The sequence below is a fragment of the Abramis brama genome (genome assembly GCF_963993115.1).
Source record: "Abramis brama genome assembly, chromosome: 23".
In the NCBI taxonomy this organism is placed as follows: Eukaryota; Metazoa; Chordata; class Actinopteri; order Cypriniformes; family Leuciscidae; genus Abramis; species Abramis brama.
In genome coordinates this window covers 21,021,222-21,045,176 of record NC_139985.1, presented here as the reverse complement: position 1 = coordinate 21,045,176, position 23,955 = coordinate 21,021,222, and the positions used below count along the sequence as shown (strand labels likewise).

Below are 23,955 nucleotides of genomic sequence, written 5' to 3'. Positions count from 1 at the left end.
TATAATGTTTAGATCAGACATAGTCTACCGATTGATAGTAGTACAGTAGGATTGGAAAAACCTCTCTGGGAAACAACTTTAACAATAAACCATTTGGTGCCCTTAGAGCAAAATGCCAAGGCCAAAAGAGAGTCGCCATAAAGTTAACGGCTGCCAGCAAAATAATAACATTCCAAACTATATACAAAACATACTTTACAAGCCGCAAGGAGTTCAAGAGAGCCCCTTTGGCCAGTATAAAGTTAGAGATTGTAAGAGACGTGACTCCTCCTAACGATGCAAACTCCCCCACCCCACTCGTTACAGTGATGCGATATTCAACGGGAAATAAAGCAATATGGTGATATGTCCCTTCGTAAAAAAATAAATAAAAAATAAAAAATAAAATATCAGTAGCCTGGTTCTAGCTGCAGACAAAAAGAGTGAAATAAACCTCAGCTATCGACCCAGAGAATAACATAGACTAGGCGATATTCAACGGGAAATAAAGCAATATGGTGATATGTCCCTTTGTAAAAAATAAATAAAAATAAATAAACATAATAATAATAAAATAATAATAATAATAAAAAAATATCAGTAGCCTGGTTCTAGCTGCAGACAAAAAGAGTGAAATAAACCTCGGCTATCGGCCCAACGAATAACCTAGACTAGGCGATATTCAACGGAAAATAAGGCAATATGGTGATATGTCCCTTCGTAGAAAAAAAATAAATAAAAAAATGTATTAACCTGGTTCTAGCTGCAGACATAAAGAGTGAAATAAACCTCAGCTATCGATCCAAAGAATAACATAGACTAGGCGATATTCAACGGGAAATAAAGCAATATGGTGATATGTCCCTTTGTAAAAAAATTAAAAATAATAAGAATAAAATAAAAATAATAATAATTGAGGAGAAAAAATAATAATAATAATAATAATTAAAAAAATATAAATAATTATCAGTAGCCTGGTTCTAGCTGCAGACAAAAAGAGTGAAATAAACCTCAGCTATCGGCCCAACGAATAACCTAGACTAGGCGATATTCAACGGAAAATAAGGCAATATGGTGATATGTCCCTTCGTAGGAAAAAAAATAAAAATAATTATTAACCTGGTTCTAGCTGCCAACATAAAGAGTGAAATAAACCTTAGCTATCGATCCAAAGAATAACCTAGACTAGGCCAGTCTTATTGGTGCTGTTGCAGTCTATGCTAGCCTAACACAGGTGAAAGATGATATGCCTATGATGCGTTAAGCGTCGAGATAGTCTCAACTAAAATGAAAACCACAAAAATCATACTTCACCCATATGACATCACCAAGAGAAAAGTCCACAGTCCCGTACTGAAATATTTAACAAGCTAGTTTGCGATGTTGCTTGCAGTGGCCAGTGTAGGCTGATGCTCTGCTGTATCCATCTGGTGTGTATCCATCTCTGAGTTGCGGTTCTCCTGCGCTTCGCCACCTCGCCTAGGTGAAGAACTGGCACCTCTGCGGGTCAGGTTGTTAGAGAGGATGAACTGTTCCGCTTCAGATGGAGACCGACATAGCGTTTGCCTGCCGCGGTAAGTGATCTTCAGTGTGGCTGGGAACAAGAGAAACGTTTGAATCCCAGATGCTTCTATCCGCTTTCTCACCTCAGCAAAGGCCTTTCGTTTCTTAGTGGTGTCTGCGCTGAAATCCAGGAAGAAGCGCAAAGTGTCCATGCCATGTTTAACGGGATAAACGGCCCTTGCACCATTCAGGACTGCTTGTCTATCAGTATAGTCTAGCAACTTGAATATAATTGTGCGAGGGCGGCTAACGTTGGTGTTTCTATCAGCGTACAGTGGTGGGCTCGCTCTATTTTTATGTCTCGGTCAGCAACAGATGGGATCCATGTAGGTAGATTCGCCTTTAAAAAGGCGATACAGTTGTCACCCTCCACTCCTTCACTCAGCCCAACTAAGCGTAGGTTGGATCTTCTACTTCTGTCTTCCATATCTGCCACCTTGGAACTCAGCTCGTCAATTTTCAGCCTCATAGCACTGACCTGGTCTCTATCATGCCTAGCTGCTGATTGCGTAGAATCGCACCTTGACTGAAGCCGTTGAACGGATTTCTCCAGCTGTTCAATCTGGCCAGTGGCTGTCGTTATAGTGTCCGTGGTATTCTTCAGTTCAAGTCTAAGGTCCAATATTTGCGGGAGCAGCACATCATCTAAAGCAGCTTTTACCGCAGCAGTGACAATTTCATTTAGCTCAGCTCTCTGTTCAGCTAAGGCCTGCTTCACTCCTGCTAAGATGGCGCTGTCCAGGGCTGCTTTGGAGATGCTAGTCGGTGATTCCTTGAATTTCTTCTTGACAGGGGAAAGTTCGGTTTCTTTGGTTGCACCAGTATTATGTGATGCCGACATTTTAGAAGTTTTGACGTAATTCAACATTATTTGCTTTCTAATAAACTGAAAGTAACGAGTAGTAAGTGGAGCACACAAAATTCACGTCTGCACCGCCATGAATCAGTCACGTGACTCCGTCATTACTGCTTGTTAAGGAAGAAAAGACACAACAATTCTTTGGTGCCGAAACCCGGGATAACTAGCAGGCAACATCCGAAATGGCGGAGTGACTTTGTAAGCTCGCGCTCAATCGGCCCAAAGCTGGCATCCGACCAGCGTGGAAGGTCTTAACGTGTTACTGTCCTTTTCACGAGGCAAAGTATTTTTTGATTAAATATAATACATTTGAATATGTATTCTCTCGTTATTTCATCTGACTCCATAAATGAAAAGGTTTTAAGATATCTTTGGATCATTAATTGTGAGCGAATGTTTGACTATCCCTTTTAACTCTTTAATGAAAATAATGTCAAAGTCAGTTAGAATAATCAATTGTAACAATTTATTATGTCAGGTAAATCTATCATGCCAATTTCATAATCATTTCAAAGATAATCGATACAAAACATCAAATTCTCTGGAATAAAGAAAAGAGATGCATACCCAACATTCAGAAATACGTGAGGCTAAGAGATCTCTCTCTCAGCCTCACGGACCAATCTGAAATACAGAAAAGGCCCCGAATTCCCTGCTGCATTTCATTAAATTGCCAGGACCTCTTTCACTTGGAAATATCTTTTAACGATGGAAATTTGCATTCAGAGGTTACACCACTAGTTGTGTACACCAGAGGTTACAGCTATATAGCCCTAGACAACATAGCTCCTAGGGTCGTTCGGGTACTCAAACCCCTCCACCACGGTAAGGTGGCAGTTCAAGGAGGGGGGACTTCAACGCCCACGTGGGCGGCGACAGTGACACCTGGAGGGGCGTGATTGGGAGGAACGGCCCCCCTGATCTGAACCCGAGTGGTGTTCTGTTATTGGACTTCTGTGCTAGTTACAGCTTGTCCATAACGAACACCATGTTCAAGCATAAGGGTGTCCATCAGTGCACATGGCACCAGGACACCCTAGGCCGGAGGTCGATGATCGACTTTGTGGTTGTTTCACCTGACCTCCGGCCGTATGTCTTGGACACTCGGGTGAAGAGAGGGGCGGAGCTGTCAACTGATCACCACCTGGTGGTAAGTTGGATCCGATGGCGGGGGAGGAAGCTGGACAGACTCGGCAGACCCAAACGTACTGTGAGGGTCTGTTGGGAACGTTTGGCCGAATCCCATCAGAGAGATCTTCAACTTCCACCTCCAACAGAGCTTCGACCAGATCCCGAGGGAGTCTGGAGATATTGAGTCCGAGTGGACCATGTTCTCCACCTCCATTGTCAACGTGGCCACTCAGAGCTGTGGCCGTAAGGTCTCCGGTGCCTGTCGAGGCGGCAATCCCCGAACCCGGTGGTGGACACCGAAAGTAAGGGATGCCGTAAAGCTGAAGAAGGAGTCCTATCGGGCCTGGCTGTTTTGTGGGACTCCTGAGGCAGCTGACGGGTACCGACAGGCCAAGCGGACTGCAGCCCGGGTGGTTGTGGGGGCAAAAAATCGGGCTTGGGAGGAGTTCGGTGAGGCCATGGAGAAGGACTACCGGTCGGCCTCAAAGAGATTCTGGCAAACCGTCCGGCGCCTCAGGAGGGGGAAGCAGTGCCCTACCAACGCTGTTTACAGTGGAGGTGGGCGGCTGTTGACCTCGACTGGGGATGTCATCGGACGGTGGAAGGAATACTTTGAGGATCTCCTCAATCCTGCCATTGAGGAAGCAGAGGCTGAGGGCTCGGAGGTGGACTCGTCCATCACCCGGGCTGAAGTCACCGAGGTAGTCAAGAAACTCTGCCCCAAGTACCTCAAGTCTCTAGGTGTTGTGGGGCTGTCTTGGCTGACATGCCTCTGCAGCATCGCGTGATGGTCGGGGACAGTACCTTTGGACTGGCAGACCGGGGTGGTGGTCCCTCTTTTTAAGAAGGGGGACCGGAGGGTGTGCTCCAACTATAGGGGGATCACACTTCTCAGCCTCCCCGGGAAAGTCTATGCCAGGGTACTGGAGAGGAGAATACGGCCGATAGTAGAGCCTCGGATTCATGAGGAACAGTGTGGTTTTCGACCCGGTCGTGGAACACTGGACCAGCTCTATACCCTCACCAGGGTGCTGAAGGGTTCATGGGAGTTTGCCCAACCAATCCACATGTGCTTTGTGGATTTGGAGAAGGCATTCGACTGTGTCCCTCGTGGCATCTTGTGAAGGGTGCTCTGGGAGTATGGGGTTCGGGGCCCTTTGCTAAGGGCTATCCGGTCCCTGTACGACCGGAGCAGGAGCTTGGTTCGCATTGCCGGCAGTAAGTCAGACTTGTTCCTGGTGCATGTTGGACTCCGGCAGGGCTGCCCTTTGTCGCCGGTTCTGTTCATAATTTTTATGGACAGAATTTCTAGGCGCAGCCAGGGGCCGGAGGGTGTCAGGTTTGGGGACCACACGATTTCATCTCTGCTCTTTGCGGATGATGTTGTCGTGCTGGCCCCATCAGACCAGGACCTTCAGCATGCACTGGGACGGTTTGCAGCCGAGTGTGAAGCGGCTGGGATGAGAATCAGCACCTCCAAATCCGAGGCCATGGTTCTCAGTCGGAAAAGGGTGGTTTGCCCACTTCAGGTTGGTGGAGAGTTCCTGCCTCAAGTGGAGGAGTTCAAGTATCTTGGGGTCTTGTTCATGAGTGAGGGAAGGATGGAACGGGAGATTGACAGACGGATCGGTGCAGCTTCTGCAGTAATGTGGTCGCTGTACCGGTCTGTCGTGGTGAAGAAGGTCTGTCTCGATTTACCGGTCAATCTACGTTCCTACTCTCACATATGGTCATGAGCTGTGGGTCATGACCGAAAGGACAAGATCCCGGATACAGTCGGCCGAAATGAGCTTTCTCCGCAGGGTGGCTGGGCGATCCCTTAGAGATAGGGTGAGAAGCTCGGTCATTCGGGAGGAGCTCAGAGTAGAGCCACTGCTCCTCCACATCGAGAGGGGTTAGCTGAGGTGGCTCGGGCATCTTTTCCGGATGCCTCCTGGACGCCTTCCCGGGAAGGTGTTCCAGGCATGTCCCACCGGGAGGAGACCCCGGGGAAGACCTAGGACACGCTGGAGGGACTATGTCTCCCGGCTGGCCTGGGAATGCCTTGGTGTCCCCCCGGAAGAGCTGGAGGAAGTGTCTAGGGAGAGGGAAGTCTGGGCATCCCTGCTTAGACTGCTGCCCCCGCGACCCGGCCCCGGATAAGCGGAAGAAGATGGATGGATGGATGGACCTTTGGGTGTAGGGAGACCATTTGTCTAGAGGCCAACCCCTCCTTGTGTGCTAGATATCCATAAACTCTCAAAAACCTTATTACCTTTTGTTTTACTTATTTGGAAATGAGACATTTGTACCAGTCGCACTGTGACATTTTAACCCTCTGAGGTCGGCAAACGCGCGGGCGCGTTTTTGCTGGATTTTCTCCACATTGTAGCACTATAAACTTAAATTACTCCGTCATTTATGGTCATACAGAAAAAAGAAATATAAAAAAAGAATCTGTGATATTTCTACTTTTGTATGTGTCCACTTACAATCAAATCAAAACATTGTGCTTTTGTAAAATAAAGAAAATAAACAGGGTGTGCGTTCTGCCTCTCCGTCGCGGTGAACTTTTTTTTCTTGAGCACGTCTATAAACTGAAACAAAACTCAGCGAATACTTGTCACACATTTATGAGCCATATACCTTTATAAACATTTAAGTGTGTACTTTTAAATGATCGGATTCAAACTGAAAACAAATATTCTTTGTTTAAGTAATTTGTATAAAACCAACAAGATGTCCAGCTTCTCAAACGCTTCCTAATTATTTTTAATTTACCACGCCCACTCGCGCAAAAGAGATTCACATGCAAATCTCCACATGGAACGCGATCGCGCTCATTAGGCCTACCTCAAAAACAAAACACCAAAACACTTCACAAGTCTCTGCTTTTAGACACGCCTGAGCTTACATTGGATTTACATCAGAAGAAGAAGAACGCGATTTGAAGACAAGAAAGATGTAAGGTAAGAAATTCTTATATATTAGTTTGCTATTGTTGCATAAATTTCACATTGCAGTTGAACTGTTGCTAGATATATGGTGAATATTATAATATTTAGACCTGTGTTTACTGTTACTGTGTTTGTGGATATCTGCTCAAACGCAGATATGTATATGGTAACCATAATGTTTTATATTTGAGCGCGATCGCGTTTGAATGTATCATATTTTGGATCGTGATCGCATTTGAATGTATCATATTTTGCAGCGCGATCGTGTTTGAATGTATCATATTTTGGATCGCGATCGCGTTTGAAAAGCAAACGGCTTCATGTTTTTACTATTATCTCATTTCATATCATCATAACGAATGGAAACATTTGAAGTAACATGATAATCAATATATTTTTCTCTAGCTTAGTTGTTACTGAAATCTTTTGGAAGATTTATACTGCTATATTCAATTCAATTCAATTCAAATTTATTTGTATAGCGCTTTTCACAATACATATTGTTTCAAAGCAGCTTTACAGAAAGTGCATTTCAGAAATGTACATATAAAAAAAAATAGTTAGTTAAACATGCATTAATTTAGGGCATAATTGTACATAGAAAAAGACATAGAAATGTACATAGAAAAATACAGTTAGTTAAACATGCAATAATTTAGGGCATAAACATATCGCCAGCGTCGAGTCGTCTCTTCACAGGCTTCGAGTCGTCTCTGCACGGGTGTTGGGGCATCTGTAGTTTCCATGGGAGGCTGGATACAAACTGGAGCTGACAATCTGTATTTACCTCGGGACTAGCGTCCCGAGATAACAAAAGAAAAGCAGAAGGAAAATAATTAGCGTAGCTGCTGTTCATAACAATAATGCATTCATTCTGATTCACCTGTAGTATAAAAGGTAAATATTATGTGAATGCTTGGTTAAAGAAATGCGTCTTCAATCTAGTTTTAAACTGGGACAGCGAGTCTGAGCCTCGAACAATTTCAGGAAGGCCATTCCACAGTTTAGGAGCTAAATGTGAAAATGCTCTCCCTCCTTTAGTGGACTTAGATATCCTAGGAATGACCAGTAGCCTCGAATTTTGTGATCTTAAACAGCGCGATGGATTATAGGGTGATAGAAGTTCCGTTAAATACCCAGGAGCTAAGCCATTTAGGGCTTTATAGGTCATTAGTAATACTTTGTAATTGATACGGAACTTTATAGGTAGCCAATGTAGAGATGATAGAATAGGTGTTATATGATCATATTTCCTCGATCTAGTAAGAACTCTAGCAGCTGCATTTTGGACTAACTGTAGCTTGTTTATTGAGGATGCAGGACAACCAGCTAATAAAGCATTACAGTAATCTAGTCTCGAGGTCATGAATGCATGAACTAACTTTTCTGCATCAGAAACAGATAGCATGTTACGTAGCTTAGCAATGTTTCTAAGGTGGAAAAAGGCTGTTCTTGTAACATATGAAATATGATTTTCGAAAGACAAGTTGCGGTCTAATATAACACCCAGGTCTTTTACTGTAGTGGATAAAGTAACAGGACATCCTTCTAAAGTAAAGTTGTATTGTAAGAGGTTTTGTGGGCAGTTTTTTTGACCAATAAGTAATACCTCCGTTTTATCTGAATTTAATAGCAGAAAATTACACGTCATCCAGTATTTTATATCATTAACACACTCTGTCAATTTAGATAATTTATTGTTCTCATCTGGTCGTGATGAAATATATAATTGAGTGTCATCAGCATAACAGTGGAAATTAATTCCATGTTTTCTTATAATATTTCCAAGCGGCAACATATATATTGAGAATAGCAGAGGGCCTAACACAGATCCTTGCGGCACTCCATTGTTTACTGGAGTTATCTTCGATTTTTCCCCATTTAAACAGACAAAATAGTAACGGTCTGATAAGTACGATCTAAACCAGCTTAATGCTTGTCCATGAACACCAGTGTAGTTTTGTAGTCGATCTAATAGTATTGTGTGATCTATAGTATCGAACGCAGCACTAAGATCAAGTAAAACTAGTATTGAGATGCAGCCTTGGTCAGAAGCTAAGAGTAAATCATTTGTAATTTTAACGAGCGCAGTTTCAGTGCTATGATGCGGCCTGAATAGGTTATTGTTATTATTATTTTATCCAGCACTGCGCATAGCTTATGCCTACAAGGCACAACAAACCTGGTGTTCATTATATTATATACTGTTGGAAACGTTTGTGTGTGTGTGTGTGTGTGTGTGTATTCTGTGAATTTTAAAAAGCAATTTTAACCAGAAAAATCTAAAATTTATTCCCAAAATCGTGCAGGCCTTTCTCTTGATATCAGTATGTTCACTTTTTTTTTTCAGGGCCCAGATGCCACTGAGGACTTCAACATTCACATGAGTCTCTGTACATGAACATGGTAAAGTGAAAATCAAACACCTTGGAAATGAAAGGTATGTACAATGTTTTTAGGAATGGCACAAAGGTCTCTGTCTTTGGATCATTGTTTTCAATAAGTGTTTTTTTTGGCATTTGTTGTGTATATTTGGACTATGTTGTGTTGTAAATAAATCAAAACAATTTAAAAGCCATTCTTTTTTAAATCTCCTCATTTACAGTATTGTACAAGGTTGCTCAGAATGATAGGGCCTGATAGCTCCTAATAGGGCCGTTAGGGGAGGGTCTTTGTCTTTCTCAGGTGTGAAAAGCTTACATATTAATGACCTCCGCATAAAGCTTTTTCACACAAAACATGTCGTAAAATTTTTAAATCAGTATATTGTCTTATCTGAATGAGCAGTCGGGGTGATTTTCACATAGCTTTAGAGCAAATATTCTAGGCTATGTGATACAATTTTCAAAAGTCTTGTGAAGAAATAATCAGTATGGGTTTCATGGCCTTATTTCAGTGAGAAATATTTTTTGTATTTTCACAAACCACGCATAAATGTCATTATCTCAAAACTACAAACTTTTACATACATGCTGCTGATATATTATTGTAGCAGAGTTTGTGCTGAATACAGTGTAATTAGACTTTAGCCATGAAAATGTCACAAGTAACAGAAATAACCACAAATGTCAGAGCATGTCAGAACACCTCCAGGGCCCAGAAAACAGCTCAGACCTCAGAGGGTTAAATGATACCAAACATGAAAAATACTCTGTGATAATCATTCACATTAAACTATACATTTTCTTGGGTGATTTACATGTGGTCTCAGCATGTGAGAGGGGGAGTGAGGAACAGGGGGAGAGATGTGTTCTGAGGTGAGACTTTGCCTCTCAAATGGTGAGTTAAAATGGTAATTTCCAGAGAGGTCCTTTGTCCTCTCAGGGTCTGGGTGCTCCCCAGCCAGACTGCCCAGCATTTCCTAATTTCTCAATTCTTACAGTGACTTGAAAGACTACTCAGAAAACGGAGAGCTGTACGCCTTTTGCAAGAAATAGAAACAGAGGTTGGCAAAGAAGATCCGATCGTTGACAGAATATGTGAACTGTTAGCCCTGTTATCTGCAAAAGAGGAAACACTGCTGGAGTTAGATCGCGAAATAGAGGCGTGTACAGAAATTGATGATTTGGAGAATGAAGTTGTTGATGCTGAGGAGTATGGAGAGCGAATCGTCAGCACAAAGGCTCCTGTGCAGCGCGTGATACAGAGAAACCGGGAAAACACCAGCAGCAGGCCGTGTGACACAGTGCCATTGCAGCGCGGACAAACAATTAAGTTAACCAAGTTCAGCAGTGAAATTAGCTTGTGGCAAGACTTTTGGAATCAGTTTGAAACCGCTATTCACAGAAACGACACACTGAGCAAAACAGAGAAGTTTAATTACTTAAAGACATATCTAACCGATGCTTTAAAGGCAATAGCTGGACTGATGATGACAGACGGCAATTTTACGATCACGCAATCGATCTGCTTCAGAACCGGTTCGGAAGAAAGAATCTGCTCATTAATGTGAATATGACCAAGTTGCTGAAACACTTCCCAGTAAAGAAATCCCATGATGTCAGTGCTCTGATGCAACTTTACGATGAATGTGAATTACAGATCCATAGCTTCCCAATCAACAAATTGATCTCACAGTGATCTCACCATGAGCTCCCAGGATACTCATGATGTGGTCACAGTGTGAAGTCACATCAAGCTAAAAGTGTAACCTTACAGCGCACTCACTGTGTGCTCATACTATAGTCATAATGTGAGGTCACAGCGCACTCACTGTGTACTCATACAGTGAGCTTCCAGGATACTCAAACTGTAGTCACAATGTGAGGTCACATCGAGCTAAAAGTGTAACCTCACAGCGCACTCACATTGTGCTCATACTGTGGTACTGTGTGCTGATACTGTCGTCATACTGTGGTCACAGCGCACTCACTGTGTGCTCATACTGTGGTCACAGCAAAAGTAGTTTCAGAAAGAAAGTTTTTCAACAATTCAGTTTCCTTGTTTATTTTGATTTCTTTTCAGTCTGGTGTTGCAATTTGACAAATAGTTCTATTTGTCGGATACATTCTGCTTCTGGTGTTGTTTTGACGACTTCTTTTCGCTTTTTAACTTAAATTTCGTTGTCCCCTAGGAAAGACTTCACACATCCTGAAACATAGAGAGCAATATGTCATTGCAATCAGTTGCTAAAAACTGGTCTTGACATTACATTTTATATATATATATATATATATATATATATATATTAAATGAATCTTTTTTTACTTCTTTATGAATAACCATGCATTTTTTAAAAGTATTAAGTGCTTTGGATCAAGTTTTTTTAATAAGTATTAATAATTCTCAATTTGCACACACTGATTTGATTGGACTAAATTGGAATACATCACATCCAGTCAGCCGGTCGCATACGGTCTATTCGCAGAAGTTCCGAAATTTCAACGGCTCCAAAGCTCAAATCGAATCCGAATTTTCCGCATACGCATATGATCGGAACTCCCGCAGCTCCCGTACGACTCTCCATTGGAAATGAATGACTTCCGGTCCGACGGCTGTCGTTTGTCGTGTGCAGTGGAAAGGCGGCTTTACTTGTCAAACATTTCAGGAGCACTGGTGGCATCACCTTTTTCCCATCTTTTCCTGTGCGGTTGTTAAGACAGACAACACTGTCTGTCACGATGCTCTTCATACTCTGTCTTACTAACTCTCCTACATTGGAGCTACCATGGGTATGGACGAGATAGTTGACCTGACAAAAACATACAGAATATTATTGTAATTAAAAGATGCTAGGCTTAAAATTTGTAATCACATTGTTATCACATGCACACTAAAATAATCAATTAAACTGTTTTTCCAAATGCACTGAATATTTGTGTAGCCTTACTAACATAAAGTGCTCTATAATTTTTGTCCTCTTCAAGCTTCTGACAGAAGGCTTCAAATGTTTCAAATGTCACTGAGAGGGGATAACCTGTTTGTTATGGTAATCGGAACGGAAGAGCGTTGTTTTGTCCCGCGACTACAGCGCCTCACCGTCACCCAATTGCCCACAGGCCGGAACTGAACAATGTACAGAGTTCACTAAGCTAGTCGCATCCAAAGTAGTATCTAAGGCCCTTGCACTCTTACAATTAACCTTGATTAAAGTTTGGATGTGTGTCTCTAGTTCTGAAATCTTCTCCGCTAGCCTGACTATTTCCCTGCATTTATCACATGTAAATCCTGTGCTGACAGAGAAGGCTATGCTATACATGTTACATGAAGTGCAAGTGACAATAAGAGGAGAAGATGACATGACTCACCGTGTTTGTTGACTGATCCTACTCACCTAAGTTGTTTGATAAACTCGTAAAAAGCGAAAAAATAAATAAATAAATAAATAAAGAGCGCACGAATGGCACGCTAACAGGCTAGCAAAATACTAGCGTGTTGTGCTAGCAATAACGATTTAGATTGAAACTAGCGATGTTGGGTTAACGTGTGATGTTGAGTAAGCTATATTTAACAGTATAAACAACAAGGAATGATAGTAAATAATGATTCAAAACAGAAAGATATACAAAGCGTTTGGACGCAAACCAACACAACAGCAGCAGCAGCAGCAGCAGCAGCAAACGAGGCAGACAGGAGCCTCGTACATATTCAGACACCAGATATAATTTTTGATATGTTTTTACTAGTGGTGCAGGACACTATAGTTAATTTTATAAAGTGAGGATAGCAAGGTATCTGAATAAATTTTGGTTTGACTGTGTATATATATATATATATATATATATATATATATATATACATATATACACTACCGTTCAAAAGTTCAGGGTCAGTAAGATTTTTTAATGTTTTTAAAAGAAGTACCTTCTGCTCACCAAGGCTGCATTTATTTGATAAAAAACAATAATAATAATAATTAAAAAAAAAACAGTAATATTGTTAAATATTAACAATATTCTGCTAAAGTTCTGCTTTACCTTGGAGGGGTCACAAATTCCATCAGCAACAGAAAGACCAGTCAAGAGCTTGGGGAAGATCTTTGACAGCTCCCTGAAGGACATAACTGCTCTCCAACAAACCAGAAACGACGAGACGAACTGGCTCACTGCAGTCGACAAGTTGGGGATTCCAGGAAAGTACAAAACCTGGATGTGCCAGCACGGAATCCTGCCGAGGCTTCTCTGGCCCCTTCTCATATACGAGGTACCCATGACAACGGTAGAAGCACTGGAGAGAACCATAAGTCAGTTCCTCAGGAGGTGGTTAGGGCTCCCACGGTCCCTAAGTAACATCGCCCTCTATGGCCATTCCACCAAGCTGTAGCTTCCCATCAACAGCTTGACCGAGGAGTTCAAGGTCACACATGCCCAGGAGGTCTTGATGTACCGAGATTCCTCCGATGCCAAAGTCTCCTCAGCTGGAATCTGCGTTAAGACGAGAAGGAAGTGGCAGGCACAGGAAGCGGTGGACAGAGCAGAGGCACGGCTGAGGCATGGTGTCTTGGTTGGCAACGTGGCAGTGGGACGTGCAGGCCTGGGCAGTTTTCCTAAGCCACTCTATGACAAAGTAAGAGGGAGGGAGAAGCATCAGTTGGTGCAGGACGAGGTGCTTGAGCCATGCCAGCATGTAACATTTCTGTGTGATTCAGAAATCCTTTGCATATGCCAATGATTCTGGAGTCACATGGCTTAGTGTACAAAGGTTCCGTTCTGGAAAAAAAAAAGAAACTCACAAAAAACTAGATTTTCTTGAACTTCACATATAATGCAGTACCTCTGATTGGTCATTCTGTAGCATTCTTTTGTCTTTGGGATACCAGAGTTAAAATTTGATATCTTAGAATTTGATCTTGTTTGCCTCTCAGCCAGTCTGTTAGCTATTTGAATCAGGGGATCACCTGTACCCCAGACAAACCTCTGGATTCAACTCATATTGTTTTCAAACTTATACGCTGAACAATAGTCTAATTATGCATTGTAATTTGCAACATCAATTAGATGTAGCAAGCAATTCACATTATATGAGATGAAACCCCTGGAATACAGGCTGCTACCTTTTTCAACAAAATATGTTAACAACTCATCTGCATAACCACAATGCTCCATCAGGTTTTCACTGTACAAGATGCACATTCCAATACTAAGAGAAAGGAAGTGAATATACTTCTCCTTATCAAGAACATATTTCAAAATCACTGGTCCAGTATAAAGCAGAAATGTTCGGAATTCAGTTGCTTTCCAGTGCTTCAATTCATCCAACCCCCTAGGTTTTCTATTGAAATCAGCAGGTATGTTCTGTTGGATAGCTTGATGAAAATTACTAATGATGCTGAGCTGTCCAGCTGACAACCAATGAGGCAAAGGTCCCTCTTTCCAGAGCACCAACAATTGCTTAGTCACTCCTAGATCTACACAATGCATAGGATCTACCGGGAACTGCTTGATCATATCAATGTTTAGATTCAAAAGAATGCTATCTGTCTTGTGATTATCAGGATTTTTCTTCTGTCTGAATGACTTATTTGTTCTGAGATTTCCTTTATACAAGAAAAGCATTTTTCTCTCGTGAACTCCTTTCACTTCACAAAAGTCACAGCCATAGCGACCATTAAACTGAGCTATTCCTTTGACGAGAGCTCATGCTGGGGCATCACATATGATGTTTTTGAGGATAATACTCTTCCCATCATAGCCTGTGTCCATCAATCCATTGCATCTCCTCCATGAAATCTTGAAAAAACTCAGTTCTCTGGTTTCTTTGCTCCTGAATAAGGAGCAAATGAAAGGACTGTTCTTCACTTCAGTGATGTTGATGACAGCACACTGAAGTGGCCACATTGTGAGGTTTATGGACTTGAAAATAGGCAACCCATCGATATTGAAAGAAACCTCAATGTGATCATATTTAGAAGTGTCTTGCTCAGACAGAGTGTGCTTAAAGGTCCCATGACATTAAATTTTTACTTTCTGAGGTTTTTTAACATTAATATGAGTTCCCCTAGCCTGTATATGGTCCCCAAGTTTCTAGAAATTTCAATCGGTGTAAATCGAGATTTTGCTATCTTTCTCTGCCTTTGAGAAAATGGAGGCTCAATCACGCTGATCTTGAATCTCCTCTTTATGCCGTCATAAGGAGAAAATGTTACTTCCCCTTTCTCTGCTTTGCCCGCCCAGAGAATATTTCCCGCCCATGAGAAGAAGAACTAGGAAGTAGGAACGCGCATGCGCGATTTTAGTTTTTCAACGAGACGAGAGAGATCATGGATTTTGAGCGAGCGAAGCATAATAATTGCGCAGTAACTGGATGTAGAAATGAACAACGCAGCCTTTTTTTAGTTCCTTCATCCAAGCCCCAGAAGAACCAGTGGATTCATTTCATTTTCTCTGGAAATGCGCCAACACAAATTCCGAAAGGTTTATATGTCTGCGCCAAACATTTCACCGACGACTGTTTCTTCAACTTGGGTCAGTACAGAGCTCGGCTTGCTGAACGTCTGAAACTAAAGTCTGGATCAGTACCAACTCTCTTTGGCTCAGCTACACACCTCGGACAAGTAAGTCAACTAATGATATATAAGTGTGTTGCTTTACTGTTTATGGTTAAGTTACCTAGCTTGTTACACGTAGAATGTGTCTGTCACATTAGCTAGCTATGCAGCTAACGTTATGCAGTTACTTGCGCTAATGTAAAGGTAGACAGCATCAAGTATGTGTGTAAATACACACACTGTAACGCGAGTGTTGTACACTTCTTTGTTATTTGGATAACCATTTTCCTGTTGGTTATATGGCGCGCGCGATATCCGCATTTCAAGATCGTAGAGCTTGATGTAAATTACAGACGTTACAGATCTATGTGTACTAGGCACAAAAAAACAGTTTTTCTCCCATGCTATCTCCAGCTTAAACAGCTAACACAGCAATTAACACCGATTTTAAAATTGTCAGCACGTGAGAGAGAAGCAATAATTCGATTTTTTTGTTAAAAAACATACACATTTTATTGATAGAGCTGTACACAATGCACAAATCTGTACAAGTCTGTTTCAGATGTATACCACGATATCATTTTATATATATATATATATATATATATATATATATATATATATATATATATCTCATTTCAAGATATATGAAATATAAATTATGTAAACAAATAAATTATGTAATATAATTTTGTCATTTCATAGATCTAATTTTAAGTATTAATGTTATTCATTAAACATGCTTATCTTCTATCTTCTTACAAGTTGCTCATGTAATATATACAAAGTAATAAATTGAGTACTAATTTGACCTTGTTGTCTCTATACAGGCCAGCACATCAAGTGCTTGCTTTCAGCTGCCTCTCTCAAGGGATGTTGCCTGCCAGACAGACCACCTGGAAACACATACTGTAGGCACACAACTATCCTTAAAGACTCTGCAACCCAAATTTAAAAGTGAAGGTATGTACCTGGCACCTGCAAATGCATTTACTTTTGATTAGTAGGTATTCTGGCATTTTTTCTTTGCTTTCATTATGTGTTGTCATTAGACTTTCCTTAGTAAAATTAATTTGGGATGCAGGTGTCCAGGCAACTGTCTCCTGCAAAGATTTTGGTGTTGGGACGTCCAATGCAGACCCTCTGTGCCTGTCATCGACACCTTTAAAGAGACCACCCAAAAGACCTCGTCTAGACCTTGGTGAACTGCTCGAGGACAATCCATTGGAGGGCAGCTCTTTAGTGGAAGCTTCAAGGGGACATGATTCCACTTATGATCCTGCAGACTCCATCACAGCATCGTTATACTCTAGTCTACAGTCGTAAGTTACTGAGTGTTTAAATATATGTGTGGCTCGCATTCTAACATAAAGGATTAGTCTCAGTGAGACTGTTGTTGTTTATAGCATTCTTTTATGATTTTTTTATGTGCATAATAATTATTAAACCAACTGAAAACAGGGTGATGGTTTACAGTTCAGTCCAGACGAAAGCTCAATCTGTTTAACTAAAAATGTGTTTTCCTTTCTCTGTGTTTTGATATAGAGAAGATTCATCCACTCCCACCCACAACAGCAAAAAGTACATAGTGTACGAGAACTGCATCATGGACTTGTTTAATTTATGTCCGGTCTGCACACGGGCATGTGATGTGAGGACCCAAAGGCTGGGGACATTCCTGTCTGTGAAGCAGCTGTGCCCCCATTGCACATTTTCAAGACAATGGAATAGCCAGCCTATCCTTGGTAGCATGCCAGCTGGAAATCTGAACCTTTCTGTCGCCGTTTACCTGAGTGGTGCATCTTTCATACAAATCGAAAAGGTAAATGATGTGCAACTGTAGTTTTTTTTAAACTGAATTACTTCAATTTAACTCAAATTACATGTATTATTTATCCACCCACATTAACAGGTCTTCAATACAATGAAGCTACAGTTGTTTCGGTATAAAACATTTCGCCGCCATGCCAGAGCTTTCATTGAACCCGCAGTTATTCACCACTGGAAAGTCACACAGGATGTGAATATGCAGCGGCTAAGTCAGGAGGAAAAAGTTATACTTGGCGGTGACATGAGAGCTGACTCTCCAGGTATTGATGCTTTACTGAAATAGTGTAGTTTATACATGGGTTACATATTGTTTGAAGTTAAAAGGAGTGAACTCAATAAAATGCCAGACATAATACGAAAGTATTGAATGGTGATAACTAATGTCAATATTTGCAACCAAAAAAAAACCAACAGGGTACTCTGCAAAATATGGGAGTTATACAATGATGGATCTCAATACTAACACCGTTGTGGACATTCAGTTGGTTCAGGTGAGTCAAAAAAGATGTTTTAAAGTGGTTATTGATTGCAATTTGAAAATCAAAGTCTATAATGCATTTTCAATTAATATATTGTTTTTCTATGTTAACAGAGCAACGAGGTGGGTGGTAGCTGCCACATGGAAAAAGAGGGCCTGACGAGGAGTCTAGCATTACTGGAGTCGCGTGGCGTCAACCTTGATTGCATTGTCACTGATCGTCATCCACAAGTACAGAAGTTCCTCAGGGAGAGAAAAATAACCCATTACTATGATGTCTGGCACATGGCAAAAGGTATATTGTCAGTGCCAATATGGAGCTGCTTGATGTCCATAGTCTATTATATCATACAAAATCTACCAGATAATCACCAGTGTTTGACACCCATGTCACAGCGGGTTCTTATGGGTTAACTAAGTGGAATGTATTTTGCTTTCATTGTAGGACTTTCAAAGAAACTGGAAGCAATCAGTAAGCAGAAAGACTGTGAGATACTCAAAAAGTGGATGAAAAGCATCAACAATCACACATACTGGACTGCAGCTGGCTCAACATCCGAGCCAGAGAGAATTGCAAAGTGGAACGCAATCCTGAACCATGTTCGAGATGTCCATACACATGAGGATCCTCTTTACCCCAAGTGCGAGCATGCAATCCGCAAGACAACTGACAAGAGTAAATGGCTCCAAGCAGGTATTTCATCAATGTACAAGCTAAATGTCAAAAAAGTAAACGGACAACTACACAGTTATTTAGTCACTTTGAGAAATTTACCAGAGATCACCGTTGTAATATTCTGTACTAAATTTGTTTTCTAATATATTTTCTTATTGTCTGCAGATTCTCAAGCTTTCAACAAGTTGGAGAAGTTGCTAACAAACAAAAGAATGCTGAAGGATGTCGCAAAACTGAGCCCCCACCACCAAACTTCATCGTTGGAGGCTTTCCATGCCGTCATCCTTCGTTTTGCCCCAAAGAATGTTGTCTTTACCTTTATTGGAATGCTGTGCAGGTAAAATAAAGTTTGTTTACTTAGATATTTTAGGCTACAATTCCAAAAAGTATTGTCAATATTAACATGTTTTGTCTTGTATTTCCAGGCTCTACCTGGCTGCTATGCATTATAATGAAAATGCAGACCGACCACAAGCAGAAACGGAGGAAGGTGTACCCCTCTTCAAAATCTCCTTTCCAAAGGGTAGGAAGGGAGAGTGCATAGCTAAACCTCAAAAGACACAGCCGACCTTTGGTAAGGGTTCAAATCAATTCAAACAACACATATTTTTGAATTCTCAAATGTATTTATTAATAAAAATAAATAATAAATAAAAAAACATGTAAAAAAAAAAACGCAACCAATTGAAACGAAAAATAATGTTTGTGCTTGTGTTTTATGATACAGGTTATGTTGCTGACATGATGGACCTAATTTTTGAGGAAGTCTTTGTCAACCCTACGCCATACACCGAAGCGCTGTTGGCCATCCCTGTCCCAGAGGACCTTTCAGCGCAGTATGAGAAGCCGGGCAAGGACGAGCTCAATGCCAGCTTTGTGTCAAGGTTCAAACAGGGGGCCAGTTTAAACCCAACGTAGTGTCCTTCCTCATCAGGAAACACTGAGCGGATGCGCAGGACCACACAAGCTGGAATAATGACCCGGATTCTGCGTCCCAGGAGGCCCCAGCACCAGCTCACAAATGAACGATAGGAGAGATACCTGTAGCGACTGAACATAAATGATTATTTAGTTTTGCAGAGATGTATCATTGTTTCTATTATGTTTGTTATTATGTTTGCATCTTCAATGCTTGTTTTTTTAAAAACATTTTTATACTTTCTTTTCCTCTGATGTAAATAAATTTTGACACTGTCTATACTATAGAATGGAAATTAGGCACAATGTTTGTTGGTGGAATAAAAAGTCAAGACTCAAGACAAGACTTTTATTATTTTATTAACTTGCGTAACAAAGCACAACTTACTGGTGTATTCCTCTCAAACGTAGAGGACCATAGTCAGCTCTGTATATTTGACCAGCATTCTGCAAAGAGTAGACATTGAGGCAGACAGGCTCCAATCCAGGATGGTCAACCATACATGTGAGCTGTTCTTCGACCTCCCGTAGTCTTCTAGTAACCTAATTACAATTAGAAAAGGTAAGTGTCATTTTTAGGCACAATTAGTTCTCAAATAAAGAGACAAAGTAGTTTCCAATTTAGTGGTGAGAATGCTACCTGAGGTATCTCCAAGCAGCAAATATTCTCAGCTTCTGTGGGCATGGTAGCACATTTTTCACAATGGCACCTGCACAAAAAGGTATATGTAATAATGGCAGAGGTCTGACTAATATAGTGGTGTGTGTATGTATGTGTATATATATATATATATATATATATATATATAAGGGGTGCAACGTTCACAAAATTCACGGTTCGATACGATACACTTGTGTCTTGGTACGATTCGGTACAGCAAAAAGAAAGAAATGGCAGATAAATTTCCTTGATTTAATTTTTTTTTATTATTAAAACATAAAGTATGTTTTTTTTTTTTTTACTTTGAGCAATTCTGGAGCTATAATTGATTCTTCTTAGGAGCATATACAACAAAACAGCTCCTTTGAAAAAATGAAATGTAATATTGTAGTAGTTATAAACAAACATTCATTCATGGCACAATGTTTCTTCCTGGTTTCCACGTCAGCGCTGTTTGATCCGTTGCTTTCTTTACTGTATCTCTTATTAGCGCTGTGTAGTAACAGTGTGGCTTGATCAAGATCATCTCGCGCTGCTTTGGTTCAAACTAATAAACGGTCCTTCAACCACACAATAACGAGCAGTTTCGTTCCGCTTGTATTACGTTTGCCATTTGATGTTGGGCAATGTGGTCGCGCCGGCGTCTCTATATGAGCGCGCTTACCACGCGCAACGCGCCTACATTTGAAATAAGGAAATTTTGGTCGGCAGGAAAACTGGTCCAACTGGTTCGGTTTGAAAATGCGTACCGAAACCCGAACCGAAAGCCTTGTACCGAACCGTTCAATACGAATACGTGTATCGTTACACCCCTAATAAATATATATATATATATATATATATATATATATATATATATATATATATATTACTGATATAGATGCTAATACAGCTTTAAAACAATAGCAAATCAGAGCAACATGAAAAGGCAACAGTAGGTTAGCGTTAGCTACATGATAATAACTGTAAACCATCCGAATAAAGTACCGTATCCAGACATAATATTTTAAACTAACCATTCGGAAACGTCCTGCTGGAGCCGCTGAGTTGCAACTTCTTCATCCGTTGCTTCTCCATCTGGATCGGATTCTGGATCAAACTGAAAAGCTTGAACGACTGCGTTTCTTCGTGCCATTGCAATATAACAGTTAACTTACCCAACGTAAACATGCACGGTACCGTTGCCGCAAATATGGTCAAGGCCACACCCACCCTTCACCTTGCACCGCCTTTCTCCTCCTCATTATCATTTAAAGCCACAGACACCGAAACGGCCCGTCTGAAGGAAGCTCATTCTAGGACTGGCTTGTAGTGGCTATAATTCTGCACTGAGGCTGAATTTTTGGAAAAAGATTTCAGATACAGTTCTAGGGACCACTAAGGCCTATATTAAAACCTACAAAAAGTTGCATGTCATGGGACCTTTAACCCTCTGGGGACCAAGCTGTTTTTGGGGTCCTTGAGATGTTCTGACATGCCTTGACATTTGTGCTTTTTTCAGTTATTTTTAAACATGTTAATGGCAAAGGTGTAAATTCACTCTATATAGCACAAACAGGGCTACCATAATATGCGAGCAATGTGTATGTAGATGTTTGTATTTTTAAGAGAATAATGTTTATGCGTGGTTATTGGAAAAAATTAAAATGAAAGTTGCTGAATTAAGACCACAAAACACATATTAAATATGTGTCCACAAGACTTTTGACTAATGGATGTTGTCCCTTTGAGTTCTAGCTTCAAAATGATGTAAAAATAGTCTTGCTTTATCGTTCACAAAAAAAAAATACATTGATTTAAATGGTGTAAAACAGGTTTTGCTTGGAAAGCCAATATGCGAGGGGGAGGAGTAGTTTACACCTTAGATTACAATGTCCCACCCACTCTGCATAATGAGCCATTCACTCAGGTGTGTAACTGACTGAGCCACAATGCAAGGACAAAAGATGTATTTAGAAGAAGACTTATATTGACCATTTAAGATTTCGCTTACATCTCTCTTGTAAATATGTTTTGCTATTTTATTAAAAATGTTACAATTACAACAATAATTACAATTTCAACAATATTTCAAGTGTACTCTTTCTTTGTAAAAAAAAAAAAAAAAAAGATTATAGGCCTACATTTTATCATATGTATTCATTAGTTTGAATATAGCCAACATTGGAACATCTAACATCTTAGTCTATGAATTTTTTTTTGCAGTTTAATACGTTGCTTATACAAATACATTTTATTTCAACATATTCCAGTCGATTTTTACTCATCTCAGTAGGCTATAGCAAAGCAGTTTATTCTTTCACACACAGACGCGCGATTCATATTTAGGCTAAACAGTCTTTACAAATATGTCCCCTTCATTCATCTCACAGAAAGGCGAGTCATATTATAGAAATGCGATTAATCTTTTTGCGGTTTACATAGGCCTACACTAACGTTATTCCATAACGTTATTCCACACGTGAGAAAAGAAAACAGCCTACCTCACTCCTCAGCGGAATCTGCTCCTCATTTCAGGAGATATTGCTCCTCATCAGCACTGTTCTGAGGAATCTTTTCTCCATAAGGTAGGCTATAATGCCTCACTCGCGAGGAGTCGCGACGCGCTTTGTTTACAGCTGATGTGGGCGTTTCACAGCTCTGAAATAGTTCTCAGAATTTGCGTTTGAATAGCACGCGCTCTCCGGGGAGTGGTCACATTACTGTGAATTAGCTCGTAATGAGCTCGACAGGAGTCGCTCTCTTTTTATACAGATTACAGAAGCTGAGAATATTTGTTTTTTATATAAATGACTTCATTTAAAAGATGCGATCTCAAGCTTTATGCCCGTGGGTCTGTTTGCCTGTTTGACTGAATTTTCGCGGAGTTATAGATCATTTTCGAACGCGTTTCAAATGGGAGTTTACTGACAGAGAGAAGGCAGAAATCGCATCATGTTAATTTTTCTTTATTTGGCAAAAAGCAAAACACTTTATTTTTATTGTGAGTATACAGAAAAAAAATAGAAACTGAACAGGATCGATTGATGTATTACACGAAAATGAAAGATCAAAATTAACAGAGCATTTAGTGTTTATTTTCATTGCTAAAAAAAAAAAAACGAGCAAAACGCGCGGGCGCGTTTGTGGTCCCCAGAGGGTTAAAGGGTAACTAAATCCTAAACCAACTTTTTTTAGTTAATGATCTGTAAGAATGGGGCTTTATTAGTGCTGTTCATTGATTCGAGTAACTTTTTTGACATTTGGGTATAAAGCAGTGGTTCTCAACCTTTTTTGGGAAATAATGCCTGACCAGTAAATTACTTGGTGAACAAAGAAAACATTTTGGCATTAGGGATTGGAATTAGTTAATGCCTAAAAATTTAAAAGTTTTACCTTATAAATATAATTTAGTTTAATTAATTTTAAAATTCGCCGCCGGAGTGAATGGGAACATGATTTATTGAAAATATTTGAAAAAATAATTTCTTTAAAAAATAAAATATATTTCTTAGGTCAGTACTTTTTAATGGCTTGTCAACTTTCCATACCTCCGCTGCGTGATTCTTTTGAATAAGAAATAATATCAAGTCGTCAAAATACAACTCGTCAAAACTCGAATCACAACAAGCGTATCGGTGAGAACACTCATTTAAACAGCATATACACACACACACGAACTTGACTGCACATCATATTTTTGACATTATTGATACTGCTTTCAATCGTAATGCAATACAAATGAACACAAAAAACCTGCCTAGTGCCTACCTACAACACTGACAGTGGACTTACGGTCAGGAGCAGAGCGGCTGTGGACGAATGTTTTTTGGTTTTTTTGAGTGCTGCTGACGTATTCTATCAAGCGCACCTCTATGGTGCGTGCACAGACAATATGACATCACACTTTGCGCATATGTTTTACAACATAATTTAACATATACATAGTCCTAACACTTTTTAAATAGCCCACTTAAAGTGTTTATTGCAAATAAATTACTAAATGCCTAAAATGAATA

General features: G+C 40.3%; 1 protein-coding gene across 1 annotated transcript; it reads left to right on the top strand.

Moving 5' to 3' along the window:
• Window positions 1-18,641: 18,641 nt before the first annotated feature.
• On the top strand, window positions 18,642-19,403 carry LOC311074798 (uncharacterized protein). Its single transcript, XM_084101692.1, has 3 exons — window positions 18,642-18,715; window positions 18,804-18,952; window positions 19,106-19,403. The coding sequence occupies exons 1-3, from the start codon at window positions 18,705-18,707 to the stop codon at window positions 19,294-19,296; spliced, it is 351 nt and encodes a 116-aa protein (XP_083957818.1). The 5' UTR covers window positions 18,642-18,704; the 3' UTR covers window positions 19,297-19,403.
• Window positions 19,404-23,955: the final 4,552 nt, after the last annotated feature.

Bases quoted from the DNA above. Each gene is read 5' to 3' on its own strand.
- LOC311074798 (XM_084101692.1), top strand. The intron at 18,953-19,105 runs GTAAGGGTTCAA...TTTATGATACAG, and splicing joins AAAGACACAGCCGACCTTTG to GTTATGTTGCTGACATGATG.